This window comes from Sinocyclocheilus rhinocerous, unplaced genomic scaffold, assembly GCF_001515625.1.
Source record: "Sinocyclocheilus rhinocerous isolate Xijiao unplaced genomic scaffold, SAMN03320098_v1.1 scaffold313, whole genome shotgun sequence".
Lineage (NCBI taxonomy): Eukaryota > Metazoa > Chordata > Actinopteri > Cypriniformes > Cyprinidae > Sinocyclocheilus > Sinocyclocheilus rhinocerous.
This window is the reverse complement of record NW_015627539.1, coordinates 882,630-897,050: the sequence shown is the minus strand read 5'-3', so window position 1 is coordinate 897,050 and position 14,421 is coordinate 882,630. Positions and strand designations below refer to the sequence as shown.

General features: G+C 34.0%; 2 protein-coding genes across 2 annotated transcripts in view; both read left to right on the top strand.

Moving 5' to 3' along the window:
- The window catches only part of tbc1d9 (TBC1 domain family, member 9 (with GRAM domain)), a 34,008-nt gene extending 25,239 nt beyond the window's left edge, over window positions 1-8,769 (top strand). The window contains exons 16-21 of the mRNA XM_016540434.1: window positions 754-994; window positions 3,200-3,265; window positions 3,701-3,787; window positions 3,917-3,985; window positions 4,075-4,178; window positions 6,628-8,769. Of these exons, the coding sequence (XP_016395920.1) occupies window positions 754-994; window positions 3,200-3,265; window positions 3,701-3,787; window positions 3,917-3,985; window positions 4,075-4,178; window positions 6,628-7,245 (1,185 nt within the window). The 3' untranslated portion in view covers window positions 7,246-8,769. The remainder of the gene's footprint in view (window positions 1-753; window positions 995-3,199; window positions 3,266-3,700; window positions 3,788-3,916; window positions 3,986-4,074; window positions 4,179-6,627) is intronic.
- Window positions 8,770-13,445: 4,676 nt separating this feature from the next.
- LOC107730009 (mitochondrial uncoupling protein 3-like) overlaps window positions 13,446-14,421 on the top strand; it is a 7,401-nt gene continuing 6,425 nt past the window's right edge. Inside the window, exon 1 of the mRNA XM_016540759.1 lies at window positions 13,446-13,531. Coding sequence (XP_016396245.1) covers window positions 13,461-13,531 — 71 coding nt within the window. The 5' untranslated portion in view covers window positions 13,446-13,460. The remainder of the gene's footprint in view (window positions 13,532-14,421) is intronic.

Sequence of the window (14,421 nt, the reverse complement as noted above, 5' to 3'; positions counted from 1 at the left end):
TTAGATGAAAACGTTCAAAATTTTTGCACCTTCCCTTTCTTCATGTGTTCAATACTTTTTCCCTGTGTCATTCTACTTTATTACACAGAACTTAATTTCTGAACTTATTTGTATTGTTTTCTTTGTATGTATGGATTACTTGGGTTGTTACTGACATCTGGTGAAAATTTCATATTAACAGCACCCTTAGAAATATATTTACTGAGAAAAATGGTGACGTGTTCGATACTTATTTTACCCGCTGTATAATATAAAATATTATTATGCTATTTTTTATCTTTTTAGTTTTTATTGAGATTGTCCTATTTATCGGTATTTTATTATTATTATTATTAAAATGTTATGATTCTTATACTTTTATTTTCATTTTTGTTTTACTTAGATTATTGTCGTTATATATAATGGTGCCTATCGTTTTACATTTATTATTGTTGTTGTTTTATTATTATAAATGCTATGATTTTCTTTTCTTTTTTTTTTCATTTCTTGTTTTCTTGTTATTATTTTAGTCATATTTAGTGGTACTTAAATAATTTGAATGAACCCTACATTTTGAACTCATCTAGCCCTATTCCAGTTACTCCTCAAATCATACAGTCTGTTGTGGTAAACAGTCAAACAGTAAAACAGATGAAACATATTAGTTGTGACCACTGCCCATCGCAGGCGCATTCTCATTTAAACATACAGGCTCCATATCCATTGACTGTATAACATGAGTGTCATGACCTGTGCATGATTTATGACCATCAGGCTGAGCATCTGACCAGCTGTTACTGGGGCAGCACCAGTAACCCCATGAGCCGGCACGACCCGAGCCTGCCGTACCTGGAGCAGTACCGCATGGATCTGGAGCAGTTCAAAGTGCTGTTTGCGCTGCTCTTCCCCTGGGCCTGCGGCACACACACCGACGACCTGGCCCTGCGCGTCTTCCGTCTGCTGGACCACAACGCAGACGCGCTCATAAACTTCAGAGAGTTCATCAGCGGCCTCAGTGAGTGCGCTTTATCATGACCAATCCCATGTTTGAAGTTGCAGTCATCTTTTCTTTCCATATTTGTGACCCTGGAGCACAAAACCAGTCTTAAGTCACTGGGGTATATTTGTAGCAATAGCCAAAAATACACTGTATGTGTCAAAATTATCGATTTTTCTTTTATGCCAAAAATCTGCTTTTACCCATCATGAAATGTTTCTTGTGTGACACCTTGGTAATGAGACACCTTTTTATAGGCCATCAGTTGGGACTGAAGCAGCTAATATTAATTTCCACTGACAAGGGGCAGGATTGCTTTCTAATTACTGATAGATTTCTGCTGGTGTCTTGGCTTTCCATGCCTTTTTGCACCTTCCCTTTCTTCATGTGTTCAATACTTTTTCCCTGTGTCATTCTACTTTATTACACAGAACTTAATTTCTGAACTTATTTGTATTGTTTTCTTTGTATGTATGGATTACTTGGGTTGTTACTGACATCTGGTGAAAATTTCATATTAACAGCACCCTTAGAAATATATTTACTGAGAAAAATGGTGACGTGTTCGATACTTATTTTACCCGCTGTATAATATAAAATATTATTATGCTATTTTTTATCTTTTTAGTTTTTATTGAGATTGTCCTATTTATCGGTATTTTATTATTATTATTATTAAAATGTTATGATTCTTATACTTTTATTTTCATTTTTGTTTTACTTAGATTATTGTCGTTATATATAATGGTGCCTATCGTTTTACATTTATTATTGTTGTTGTTTTATTATTATAAATGCTATGATTTTCTTTTCTTTTTTTTTTCATTTCTTGTTTTCTTGTTATTATTTTAGTCATATTTAGTGGTACTTAAATAATTTGAATGAACCCTACATTTTGAACTCATCTAGCCCTATTCCAGTTACTCCTCAAATCATACAGTCTGTTGTGGTAAACAGTCAAACAGTAAAACAGATGAAACATATTAGTTGTGACCACTGCCCATCGCAGGCGCATTCTCATTTAAACATACAGGCTCCATATCCATTGACTGTATAACATGAGTGTCATGACCTGTGCATGATTTATGACCATCAGGCTGAGCATCTGACCAGCTGTTACTGGGGCAGCACCAGTAACCCCATGAGCCGGCACGACCCGAGCCTGCCGTACCTGGAGCAGTACCGCATGGATCTGGAGCAGCTGTTTGCGCTGTTTGCGCTGCTCTTCCCCTGGGCCTGCGGCACACACACCGACGACCTGGCCCTGCGCGTGCTGGACCACAGTAATTAATGACAATTTTCATTTTTGGGTGAACTATCCCTTTAAATATAGAAGTCTTAAAGGTACAGCAGCAAACCAGCCTGTTCATTGAGGGGTCGATGCAAACAGAGTAGCCATGATGAAAAAGGATAAAAGGAAATCTAGTTTAAAACATGCACCAAGTTCTTAGAAATACACTCTTTACGTTCATGTTGGCTTCACATGGTTTTGAAGAAAACATTTTTTATACCATTTGACAAAAATTTGAATGTCGTGGAGTAATATTTTGAAGTAATGGTTTCCATATTTGTGACCCTGGAGCACAAAACCAGTCTTAAGTCGCTATTTGTACATATTGTCCTATCATAACAAACCATACATTAATGGAAAGCTTATTTATTCAGCTTTCAGATTGTGTATACATCTCAATTTCCAAAAATTGACCCTTATGACTGGTTTTGTGCTCCAGGGTCACATATATACAAGTAAAATGGCTTCTGGAACAAGAAAAATGAAGGGCAGGATTTAATTTTTGTCCTTCTGGAATGGATTGTCTTGTTGGATCACTGCAGAAGAGAAGAGATGTTGTTGCAAGAGGGAGGGAAAGTCATTTTGGTTAAAGATGATGATGAGGGAACATGCATTATTTAAAAATAATGATGTGCGTTGATAACTTATTTATAATAAACTCTGCAGTATTCCATAAAAAATAAGATGTTGATTTTGATTTTATGGTGATTTTCCATAAAACTAAGTTATGGAAGTAAAATAAGTTTAGAAGTAAACATGTCAAAAGCTATATTTTGACCAAAAAATCTATAAGTGGACCCTAGGGTAAAATAAATGTAATATGTGAATATGATTAAAAAATTTAAAAACATTTAAATTCAGACTGCATAAAGTGTATGAGGTTGTTTGCTTTTGTACACATTTAAAACTTGATAACTTGGTTTCTATTGTAGGTGTCCTGTGTCACGGTGACCTGACGGAAAAACTCAAATTTCTGTATAAGATTCACGTACTTCCAGGTGGGTGTAAAAGAGAAAATAACATGTAAAACATTGTTAACATGGTGCTAGAAATTAATGCAGTTCAGACTTGTCCTTGCTAGTTTCTTATTTTCAGCTTTTCATATTCCTGTTCGCCTTTGCACATATATGCATACTGTATATTATGTGTGGTAACTGTAAGATTATTAGTTGTGTTTCTCTTTTGTGAGCGGAAATACGGATAAAAAGCAGAAATGAAAGTGAAGACGGATGTTTTCAATTACTTTACGTTGTCACGAACATGTCTGGGTCCAATTTAACCAACAAATCAAAAGAATAGTCCTTAAAGAAGATTGAATAAAATGCAGCTTAATTATAATGTCCAGTTACATGTTCAGGGTGTTTTGTGATTTGGTGTTATTACCTGAAATAGACTGAGCTCTAGAAGAGACTGAATGTATTTGTTGTTCTCAGAGTTGCACCATGAGCAAGAGGAGCCCGACTCGGCGTGTGAAGCTATGCAGTATTTTTTTGAGGACATCACCCCAGAGACCTCCAGCGGTACTGCTGCATGCTCACACTTAACATTCAAAATAGGTTGTTGCACTGAAATTGCAGTGAAAATGATGCTTGATGCCTAGTCCAGAGACTGTGATCACTGGTGCTGATGCTTTGACCTCTCGTTGATAGGCCTCGACCAAAAGAACAGAGCCGAGAAGGACGATGGTTTTGTAGGAGTCACCTTTAAAAGTGAAAAAGGTGAGAGAAAACATCCTCTTCTTTGAATCAGAGCTGATATTTGATGTTGGAGAGCTGTTTAAATGTGCAACACTCTGTCTTCTGTGTAGTTAAGAAAATGCACACTCCAGATTACCGCACGTACATGCGCCTGTGGAACCAGGAGACCAAAGCAAAGTTAGAGAACATGAAGGATCTGCCCAAACTCAACCAGGTACATCTGGAGACCAGCCTAAGTTACTTCATCAGTGTAGCTCCTATTAAAACAATATGAGTCTCTATTCACAACCCATCAAATGTAGAGAGAAGTCACTTCAGAGGCTGAACATAAACCTTTTCTTTCTTTGTAGTGCATTGCACAATGAGACCAAAAATGGGAATTAAATAAAGAGATAATTTAAATTCATGTTCACATAAACCTGATAAACTGTCAGTGGAAAATGTGTTTAAAAAATAGCTAGTATATATTGCTTTTTACATTGAAATATTTTGAATCTACTTTACAACAGTGTTTGTTTTTTTTGGGTTAAAATAATGGTTTCTCTGATTTCACGAAAAAAAAAAAAAAAACTTAAATATGCAATAACTAATGTATATGAAATAATTTTTAAAAATGATATAGTAACAAACAATATTATATATAATTATTTAATTCTAGTAGTAGTAGTATAGATTATTTTTAATTGAATTAATTTTTTTAGGTACAACTTTATATAATTCAATTAGTAGTAGTATAGATTATTTTTAATTGAATAAATTTTTTTAGGTACAACTTTATATAATTAAGGTTTTCTATACATTTGAAGTCAAAAGTTTACATCGTGCAGAATCTGCAAAATGTTAATTATTTTACCAAAATAAGAACACACACATGCATGTATATATTTAAGAAAAATATGTTACGTTTGTACTACTGTAACAAAAACTTTTATTTTGAATGCAATTAATCGCGATTAATCGTTTGACAGCACTAATTTAAAAATAAACAAGTAGCGCAGGTTTGTTTATTCACCGGTAAAATCTGACTCTGTTATGATCAGTGTTGGGGAGTAACTAGTTACATGTAACAGAATTACATAATTTACAAACAAAACAAATGTAACTGTAATCTGTTACAGTTACTGAGAAAAAAATGTGTAATTAAATTACAGTTACTTATGAAAATGTTAACAATTACAAAGGGGGTTACATCTGAATATTTTCTCACACGTACAGATTTGATTGATTTCTTTCCCAAATTGCATTGACTGCTCTAAAATATGAGACACCAATGTTTCAGGAGTTTCAGACACATGTGACAATATGACAGATGCTTATTCGATAACTGATTTTTTTACTATTTGGGTTTATGTATATGCTTTCTTTTTTCAATTAAATGTTCTTTTCCCCAAGGTATTATTAGATGGCAGTGTTTCCTGTCGTAGCTATGCAAGGATTTGATTTCAAAAACAGTATCATAACTATTAAACTATTTCTTATGATTTTAAATCTGTATTTACCTCGGAACGATCTCAAAGTAAAAAGACGTGTTGTTGTGGTGGCTGTGCTTAAATAAAAAATAAAATAAATAATTATTATCTTAATTCAAGCGATGAAGGATTTCGAAAGTCTGGCAGTAATCAGTGTTGAGTACCACTGTAAGGATTATCCTGCCTGGGTTAAATGTTTTTTTTTGTTTAGTGATAGTTGTTCATGAGTCCCTTGTTTGTCCTGAACGGTTAAACTGCCTGCTGTTCTTCAGAAACATCCTTCAGGTCCCACAAATTCTTTGGTTTTCCAACAATTACTGTATGATTTTGAGATCCATCTTTTCACACTGAGGACAACTGAGGACCTCATATGCAACTATTACAGAAGGTTCAAACACTCACTGATGCTCCAGAAGGAAAAACCATGATCAGCTGACCAAAGTACTTTACAACATCAACTAAAAGAAGCAAAAGAGTATAAAAATAAAAAGATAAAATCGTAGAAAAAAGCTTAAAAAAAAAAAATATATATATATATTAAATGTTCTTTTCCCCAAGGTATTATTAGATGGCAGTGTTTCCTGTCGTAGCTATGCAAGGATTTGATTTCAAAAACAGTATCATAGCTATTAAACTATTTCTTATGATTTTAAATCTGTATTTACCTCGGAACGATCTCAAAGTAAAAAGACGTGTTGTTGTGGTGGCTGTGCTTAAATAAAAAATAAAATAAATAATTATTATCTTAATTCAAGCGATGAAGGATTTCGAAAGTCTGGCAGTAATCAGTGTTGAGTACCACTGTAAGGTTAACCCCGCCTGCTTTAAAAAGCATTTTTGAAAATGATTAACGGTTTATAAAATAAAAAAAATAGACATTTAAATGAAGAAAAGCAATCAAATGTAATCAGTTACATTACTGTAATAAAGTAATTGAAATAGTTACACTACTTATTACATTTTGAATAGGGTAACTTGTAATCTGTAACCTGATACGTTTCCAAAGCAACCTGTTGTCTCTCCTTCTTCAGAGTCAGTTATTATATAATAACACAATAATAATTTATTTTTAATTTAATCATTTTTAAATTATTTCCCTAATAAAAAACTATAAATAAATCTACTGCACGACGAGGAGATTAGGTTTGTTTATTCATGGGTAAAATCTGACTCTGTTTCCTCTTCCATCTTCAGAGTCAGTTCATCGAGCTGTGCAAGACTCTCTATAACATGTTCAGCGAAGACCCCAGCGAGCAGGAGCTGTATCACGCCACGGCTACGGTCACCAGCCTGCTGCTGGAGATGGGAGAGGTGGGCAAGCTCTTCTGCAGTCCGGCTCGCAGGACAGACGAGGAGGACGAGGACGAGCGCATCCCGCCGAGCAGGAGCAAGCAGGAGCGCCATCATCTGGAGGACTCCTCGCCCAAAGACTCGGCCACGTCCTCCGCCATGCTCATCTCCGACGACGAGACCAAAGACGACACCTCCGTGTCCTCCTACTCCGTCCTGAGCGCCGGCTCGCACGAGCTTCAGTGCGAGGACATCGCGGAGGACACCGTGCTCATACGCAGCGGTGCAGCGGCAGCCGGGCATCATGGGAGGAGCGGCTTGCCTCACAGCGCCAGCATCGATAAGGACTGGGCCATCACTTTTGAGCAGTTCCTGGCCTCGGTGCTCACCGAACAAGCCCTGGTGCAGTACTTAGAGAAGCCTGTGGAGATCGCCGCACGAATAACCAACGCCAAGAACGTTCGCAAGGTGGGACACCAACACATGTCCGTCAGTGACTATGAGATCTCGCTATCGGGCTAAAAACGGTTACCTCTGCGTTCAAAACTGTGTTTGGGGGTTAAAGGAGTAGTCATCCAAAACATACGATTTGGGCATCGTTTACTCGCTTTTATGTTCCAATCCTGACTTATTTTTCGTGAGAAGTTAATGCTAGTTTCTCCATACAGTTAAAGTAGATGGTGACCATCTCTGTCGAGCGAAAACATGACAAGAAGCACCATAAAAATAGACTTGGACACTACATAGTGAGTTTTCGGAAGCCGTATGCTAGCAACTTAAAGTTCATATGTTTCCCTTACAAACCTCACATTTTATGACTTTAGACATTTTATAATAAAAATAATGGCCACTTTTATGATGTTTCATTGTCAGCTTGAAATGTTATATGCACGGTTTGATTTTATATTTTATACGAGGCGTGCTGTTTTTGCAGCAAACGGTTTCACACGAAAACCCATGATTGGTGTGACTTCGCGGTTTCCAGCAGTAAATCTCAATATCAAATGACATAATATAAGACTTATTCACCATGTATTGATTTTTTTAAGCCATATGCTAGCACATAACGACTTAAATTTAGTGTGTTTCTCACATAAGCCTATTTTTAGACTGTTTTGTAATAATTAGCCACTTTTATGATGCTTCGTTGTCATTTTTTGGAGCTCGAAATCTTCCTCAGGAGGTCAGAATGTTTTATTTTACATTTTATGCAAGGCTTGCAACTTTTGCAGCACTTGAACATTTTTGGGACTGAAAAAAAAAACCCTGATTGATGTATTTTCACTGTTTTCTAGCAGTGAACCTAAACGTCCAATGAGATAACATACTTGTGCACTATTTAATGTGTTTTCTGAAGCCATACGCTAGCAAATAACAACTTACATTTCAGTATGTTTCTCACAAAACCTATTTTAGACGTTTATTGGCCCTTTATACGATGTTTTAGTGTCCCTTTTGGAGCTTGAAATCTCCTTTCCCCATTGTATGGAAATGAGCAGCCTGGACATTTGGCTAAATATCTCCTTTTGTGTTCTACCTTACGAAATAACCTCATGCGGGTCTGGAACGACACAAAGGTCAGCAAATGATGACAGAACTTTTATTTTATGGCGAACTGTCCCTTTAACTAAACCTAATCTGATCTCTTAAATCAGCGGCAAGCTTCAAAGGCTTGATGTTCGCGTGAGCTCGTTAGGGAACGGACAGTAACGAGTTTTCCCGGAGGCTTGTCTTTGATCTGAGGACAGAGGACAAAGTCTGAGAGGACCTGTTGTATATTACGATGCGCTGGATGTACTTTATATACAGAAATGGTTACTAATAATATCTAATACAGTTAGACTGTTTATCATAGTAATCGAGTCTAGAATAGCTCACTAGTCCTGATTGGGATAAAACACGTTCTTAATCTGTATTATTGTTTGATGTTGATGATTGAAGTTACTTAAGAAGCAAAACTGTGTGCACGAATTCTTAGGCGGAAAAAATGTTCATTAAAATATTTATGCTAAAAACAAGAACAAAAACACACATTTTTTAAATAGTGTATTTGTATATACAATACAGGTAAACTTTACATTTATTTTACATTATAATATATTCTATAATAATAGCCTTATGCAATCTTATGTGGTGTTGCTTCTCAAGTATCTTCTCAAGATTTAGATATTTTTTCTTTGAAATAAGGTGAAAACTTTAACGTGAGAGAGTGTTTACAGGGATAGTGTGGAGAAACGTCTGTGGTATTTAACACTGGGATGTTCGATGTGTCTGGGATTGTTGGAATGACGTTTTCTAAGTCATCTGTAATTTCCCAGATTTCTCATTTCTCTCTTCCTCTCTCAATTCCTTGCACACCTGCACTTTGGGTTTTTCTTCTTTGTAAATCGTGAGGATGTTCATAACCTGTCAGCGCTGAAATATCAGTCCAGCCGTGCTTGATATCTGATTTCTAGTGTTTGCTGAAGACTGATTGTGTACAGTTTTTATTTGACCGTGTTCTCACCAGGCATGTGGCATGTCTGTGCACCTCCTCGTAAGTTATTGTTTGATTGTGTTTTTTTAAATAGACGAGTTTCTACTTTATTTCATGCTGCTGTTTTTAAGTTGCCGTTTTAATGTGAATGGTTGAACTCGACCTGTAAATGATTGAGATCACTTCCAGCAATTAAAAGTTTAAATGGAAATATCCTATCCTGTTATCAAAAACTCTTCTGTTTCATTTATTGTTTACTGTATTGCAGTACAAAACGTGGGGTAAAGCTATTGAGAGTGTTTTTTGTTGTTGTTATTGTTGTTGTTTTTTTATATTTTTTTTTATTTTGTAAAGTGTCAGTGAAAGGATCCTCAGAAACTGTTTTATTTAACATTTTATATAAGGTTAGCATTTTTTGCAACACTTGGGCATGCTGTGATTTCTATCAATAAACCTTAAACGTCAGATTAAATGACATTTCAAATGAAATCTTAAGTTTTAATAAAATAACATTAAGCCAGAATGGGTAACATGGACGCGGCTAAATAAAACAGTCACAGAAGTAACTAGCTAGTTGATGCTGAAATTTTGGCTAGTAGTTAGTAATAAACTTATTTTTCTGATCAATTTAAATTTATTTTAAATTAATTTATTATTAAATTTGATGAATAGTTAACTTGTAAATTTGCATAAAAATTGAGAAAATAGAAAAATGTTTTTGTTTATTAAAGTTAAATGTTATTTAATGTATTTTCTACAATGAATATTATTCAACACCAACTCTATGTATTTGTATGTATTTTTATTTACTTTTTTATTTTTTAACATTTCATATGAGATTTGACATTTTTCATTTATTATTTACTTTTTGTTTGTTATTTACATTTTATTTATTATTTACTTTTTATTTAACCCCAGATAAATTATTATTATTATTATTGTTGTTATTGTTACATTTTTATTACTTTTTATTATTTATTTTATTTTATTTACTTTTGTTGTTAACTTTATTTATTTGTTTATTTCATATGAGATTTGAAATGTAAAATCTCATTAGTAGTAGTAGTATAAGGAAAACATTTCTTTGTTCTTTTCTTATTTCTTTGTTTTTATTGTTTGTTAAGTTTGTTCTGGAGGGCGTTGTTTTTCTCTGCTTGGTAATGCTGAATGAGGCTGTTGTTGAGTGTTTATCCACTAGAGGCCAGTAGAGCTGTGAGACTCTGTCATATGCACAGACTGGACTGAGGCCCTGTGTTTGCTGTTGTTCAGACTCTTTTTTTTTTTTTTTATTGCAATTGAAAGAATAACAACAGTTATGAAGTAACATGGGGCTAACAGACATCATCACATGAAGTTAGACAAGCTACACAAATTAACAAAATATACCAATGATAAAGAAGAAAAAAAACAAAAAACAAAGAAAGAAAGAAAGAAAGGAAAGTCTTTTAAAGATAGCTTACAATGAGATATGTCTACCTTTTAGAAAACCAGATTGAGTGTTAGAAATTATGTTTGCTAAGCAAGATTTGAGCTTTTCAGCATATACAGAAGCCAATATTTTATAATCAGAGTTCAAAAGGGTGATCGGGCGCCAATTATCCAAAATATTGGGATCCTTATTAGGTTTAGGAATAAGACAAATGAGACCTTGTTTCATTGATTCCGCCAATTCACCATTGTTTAAACACTCAGTAAGGGCTTCGTAAAGAAGATACTTAATAGAGTCCCAAAAGACTTAAAAAAATTCAAACGGTAAGCCATCCGGCCCTGCGTTGTTCAGACTCAGAGCTCAGGGCTGTAGCGCAGCGATGTGTCCTGAATGACGTTTAGAGGGTGTGAGCGCAGACGTCCAATCACACGCCGCTGTTCTCCGTTTGGCTCAGTTCTGGAGATACTTGGCAGTGGCACCAGCACTCACATAGTGACAGCATGCGGTCTCAGTCATCACTGGGCGCTTTGCTTGCGAAAACTCTTCTCTCAGCCTCAAAATGACCTTTCTTAGGATCAAAATATCCTGTAAATAAAGCTATTTACTACTTACTAAAGCACTTTCCCATCACTAAGCACTTGATAAGTCAGCTGTTTATCTGTTCCGGTTATCCGCTTACCTATCAAGTATTGTTTTATCTTTAACCTTCTGTCTTTTGTACTCGATCCAAGTATTGTGCCATAGATTAGCAATGCAAACAGTAGAAGCCCTGTACATTTGCCATTTATGAATTAACCAATACAATCAAAGTCTACTGCAATACTGCACAGTCGACAACCTGCAGAGTAGCACTCTGTCGCAATATAATACTGTCAGCTTCATTAATGCGCTGGTGTGGGGTTTTATTACACAGGAAGCTGGGTTTGAAATATTACATTCAATTTTTTACAAAATGTTACATTTTAAGATATTTATTTATTTAAATGCCTTTATGTATTTTATTTTTTTATTGTTCATTTTTTATTTATTTATTCATTTAATATTTACTTTTTTATTATTCATGTTTATTTACCTTTATTTTTATTAACTTTTTTTATTATATTAACTATCTGTTTGTTGACCAATGGCAGACGGGGGAGTGTTCGGGAAACAAAAAACAAACTTAAACTTAAATCACTAAAAACTGGTGAAAAATCACAGCTCAACTTAATTCAAATTAAACAACGGTTCAATTTAGAATCATATCTGTCTGAATTATTATCATCATCATCCTCATTTTTACTGTAATAACATGTAATAACATAATTATTATTACTATTTGTTTGATTTTTTTATTTATTATGTTTAAGTATAATATAAAAATTAATTAAGCGTTTATAGTTATTGACTTTTTGGTGACAGTTAAATTTTTGTATTAATGGTTCAATTTAGAACCATATCTGTCTGACAAATGATAATAATACAGTAACAAAATATAATAACTATATTACTATTTATTATTAATATTTTTACACTTACACTGAATGGACGTTTAGTGGTTCTTTTGTATTAATGGTTCAATTTAGAACCATATCTGTCTGACAAATAATAATAATAATATAATACAGTAACAAAATATAATAACTATATTACTATTTATTATTAATATTTTTACACTTACATTGAATGGACGTTTAGTGGTTCTTTTATATTAATGGTTCAATTAAGAACCATATCTATCAGAAGAACCATATTCTATCAATAAGAATTATTATCACAATAACAAAATATAATAACTATTATTATTTATTATTAATATTTATACATCTACATTGAATGTACATTTTATTTATTTAGTAATTTAGGAAATTTTATTATTTTATTTATTTAGTTATTTTATTAATATTAATATTTTATATTAATGGTTCGATTAAGAACCATATCTGTCTGAAAAAAATATGTTTTATTATTATAATTGTAATAAAATATAATAACTGTATTATTATTTTATATTTACTATTATTATTCATATTTATACATGTAATTTCAAGTTTTTTTGGTGATTCATTGGTGGAGAAATGACATATTTCAACTACAATGGTTCTTTAATGATATTAATGGTTTAATTTATAGCCATATCTGAGGATCCCATGAGGTCCTTGACTTTTAAAGAGACTAGTTTAATGTGAGCGTTTAGTATAGGATTGTAGAGGTTGTGTTGCATTTGAAGGCGTGCGGTGATTGATGCTTCATGATTCAGCTGAGCTCCTGTGTGTTAAACAGAAACTCACATATGGTAGCACTTTACTTTAGGGACCTATTCTCACTATTAACCAGTTGCTTATTAGCATGCATATTACTAGCATATTGGCTGTTTATTAGTATTTCTAAAGCACACATTAATGCCTTATTTTGCATGACCATATTCTAGATCCCTTAACCCTTAACACAACTACTACCTTACTAACTATCAATAAGCAGCGGTTTATTGAGGGAAAACTATAGTTAATAGTAAATCTGTGTTCCCTGAAGTGTTACCACATATATTGGTACTTCAATATATTGCTTAAAGCTGAATGTTTTTCCACGCAGACTCATCGGTGGGTGATTGTTAAGCATGCATGAGTCATTTATTGATGCTGTGCATGTTAATGTGCCTGTTAATGACAGCAGCATCTTGAAATGCTTCGGCTTAGTGTTCACTTGTTACCTAACACTTGTTTATCTGGATGTGGGACATTTGGGACTGGACTCTGTGCTGGAGGGTGGACTTTGTGTTGGCCAGTAATCTCTCCCAGAGAAAGCGCAGGAGGAAAAGCCCCTCTTGGAGAACGATATATAAAGAAAGACAGGATGTGTCCTCGTCCCTCCAGAGCTCCAGTCGTCATCCTGTCACTCCATCAGACAGAGGAAGCCAATCACAGGTCAGTTCACCATGTTTGTGTGTCAGCGACAACTAATAATAGTACTATAATATGTAAAAAAAAAAGAAGTAATACGATTTTTTTTTTTTCAAATACAATTTTAAATTAAATATTGTATCAAATATTATTTTTAAAAGAATGTTTGACATTGTTTTTAAATGTGTAAAATTCTGAATAAATATTTGATATTAGCATGCAAAAATAATTTATAAAACCATGTACAATATATTTTTTAATTTGAATGCAATGTATTATTTTTAATATTATTTTTATTGTGCAAAAGTTCTAATTCCTAGATAGAAAAAGCATACAAAATATTATGAAAAGAATATTTGCATGTTGTAAATATTTACACCAGGAGTCAAAAGCTTTAACTGAATTTATATTTCTGATGATTTTAAACACTTTATTATAAGTTGTGCCTACATATGACGTTCTTATAAAAACATTTTTAAGGGAAGGAAAATAGAGTCTGTTTTATGCGTTTGTATGCAACAAGTGTGCAGCATAATGCAAATGCTTTCAATCATTTCAAAGCATCCCCTGCTCCTCATGCATTTAACTGATGAATGTCCAGAAGAGCTCAAATATACGCGTTTTCATTTGTGACAAGTGTTTGGGTCGCTGTGTGATTCTCATTCTTTCGTTTAAAAGATTTCATGACTATTATTCTAAAATACATAGAATAGTCATAATAAAAATGAGTTGGTGTGTCCAAACTTTTGACCTGCAGTGATGTCATGCGTTTTATTATAACAGACATCGTAATGCAGTGAGTGTGTGTGTGTCTGTGTGTGTCTGTGTGCGTGTCTGTGTGTGTGTCTCTGTGTGTGTGTGTGTGTCTGTGTGTGTGTGTCTGTGTCTGTGTGTGTGTGTGTGTGTGTGTGTGT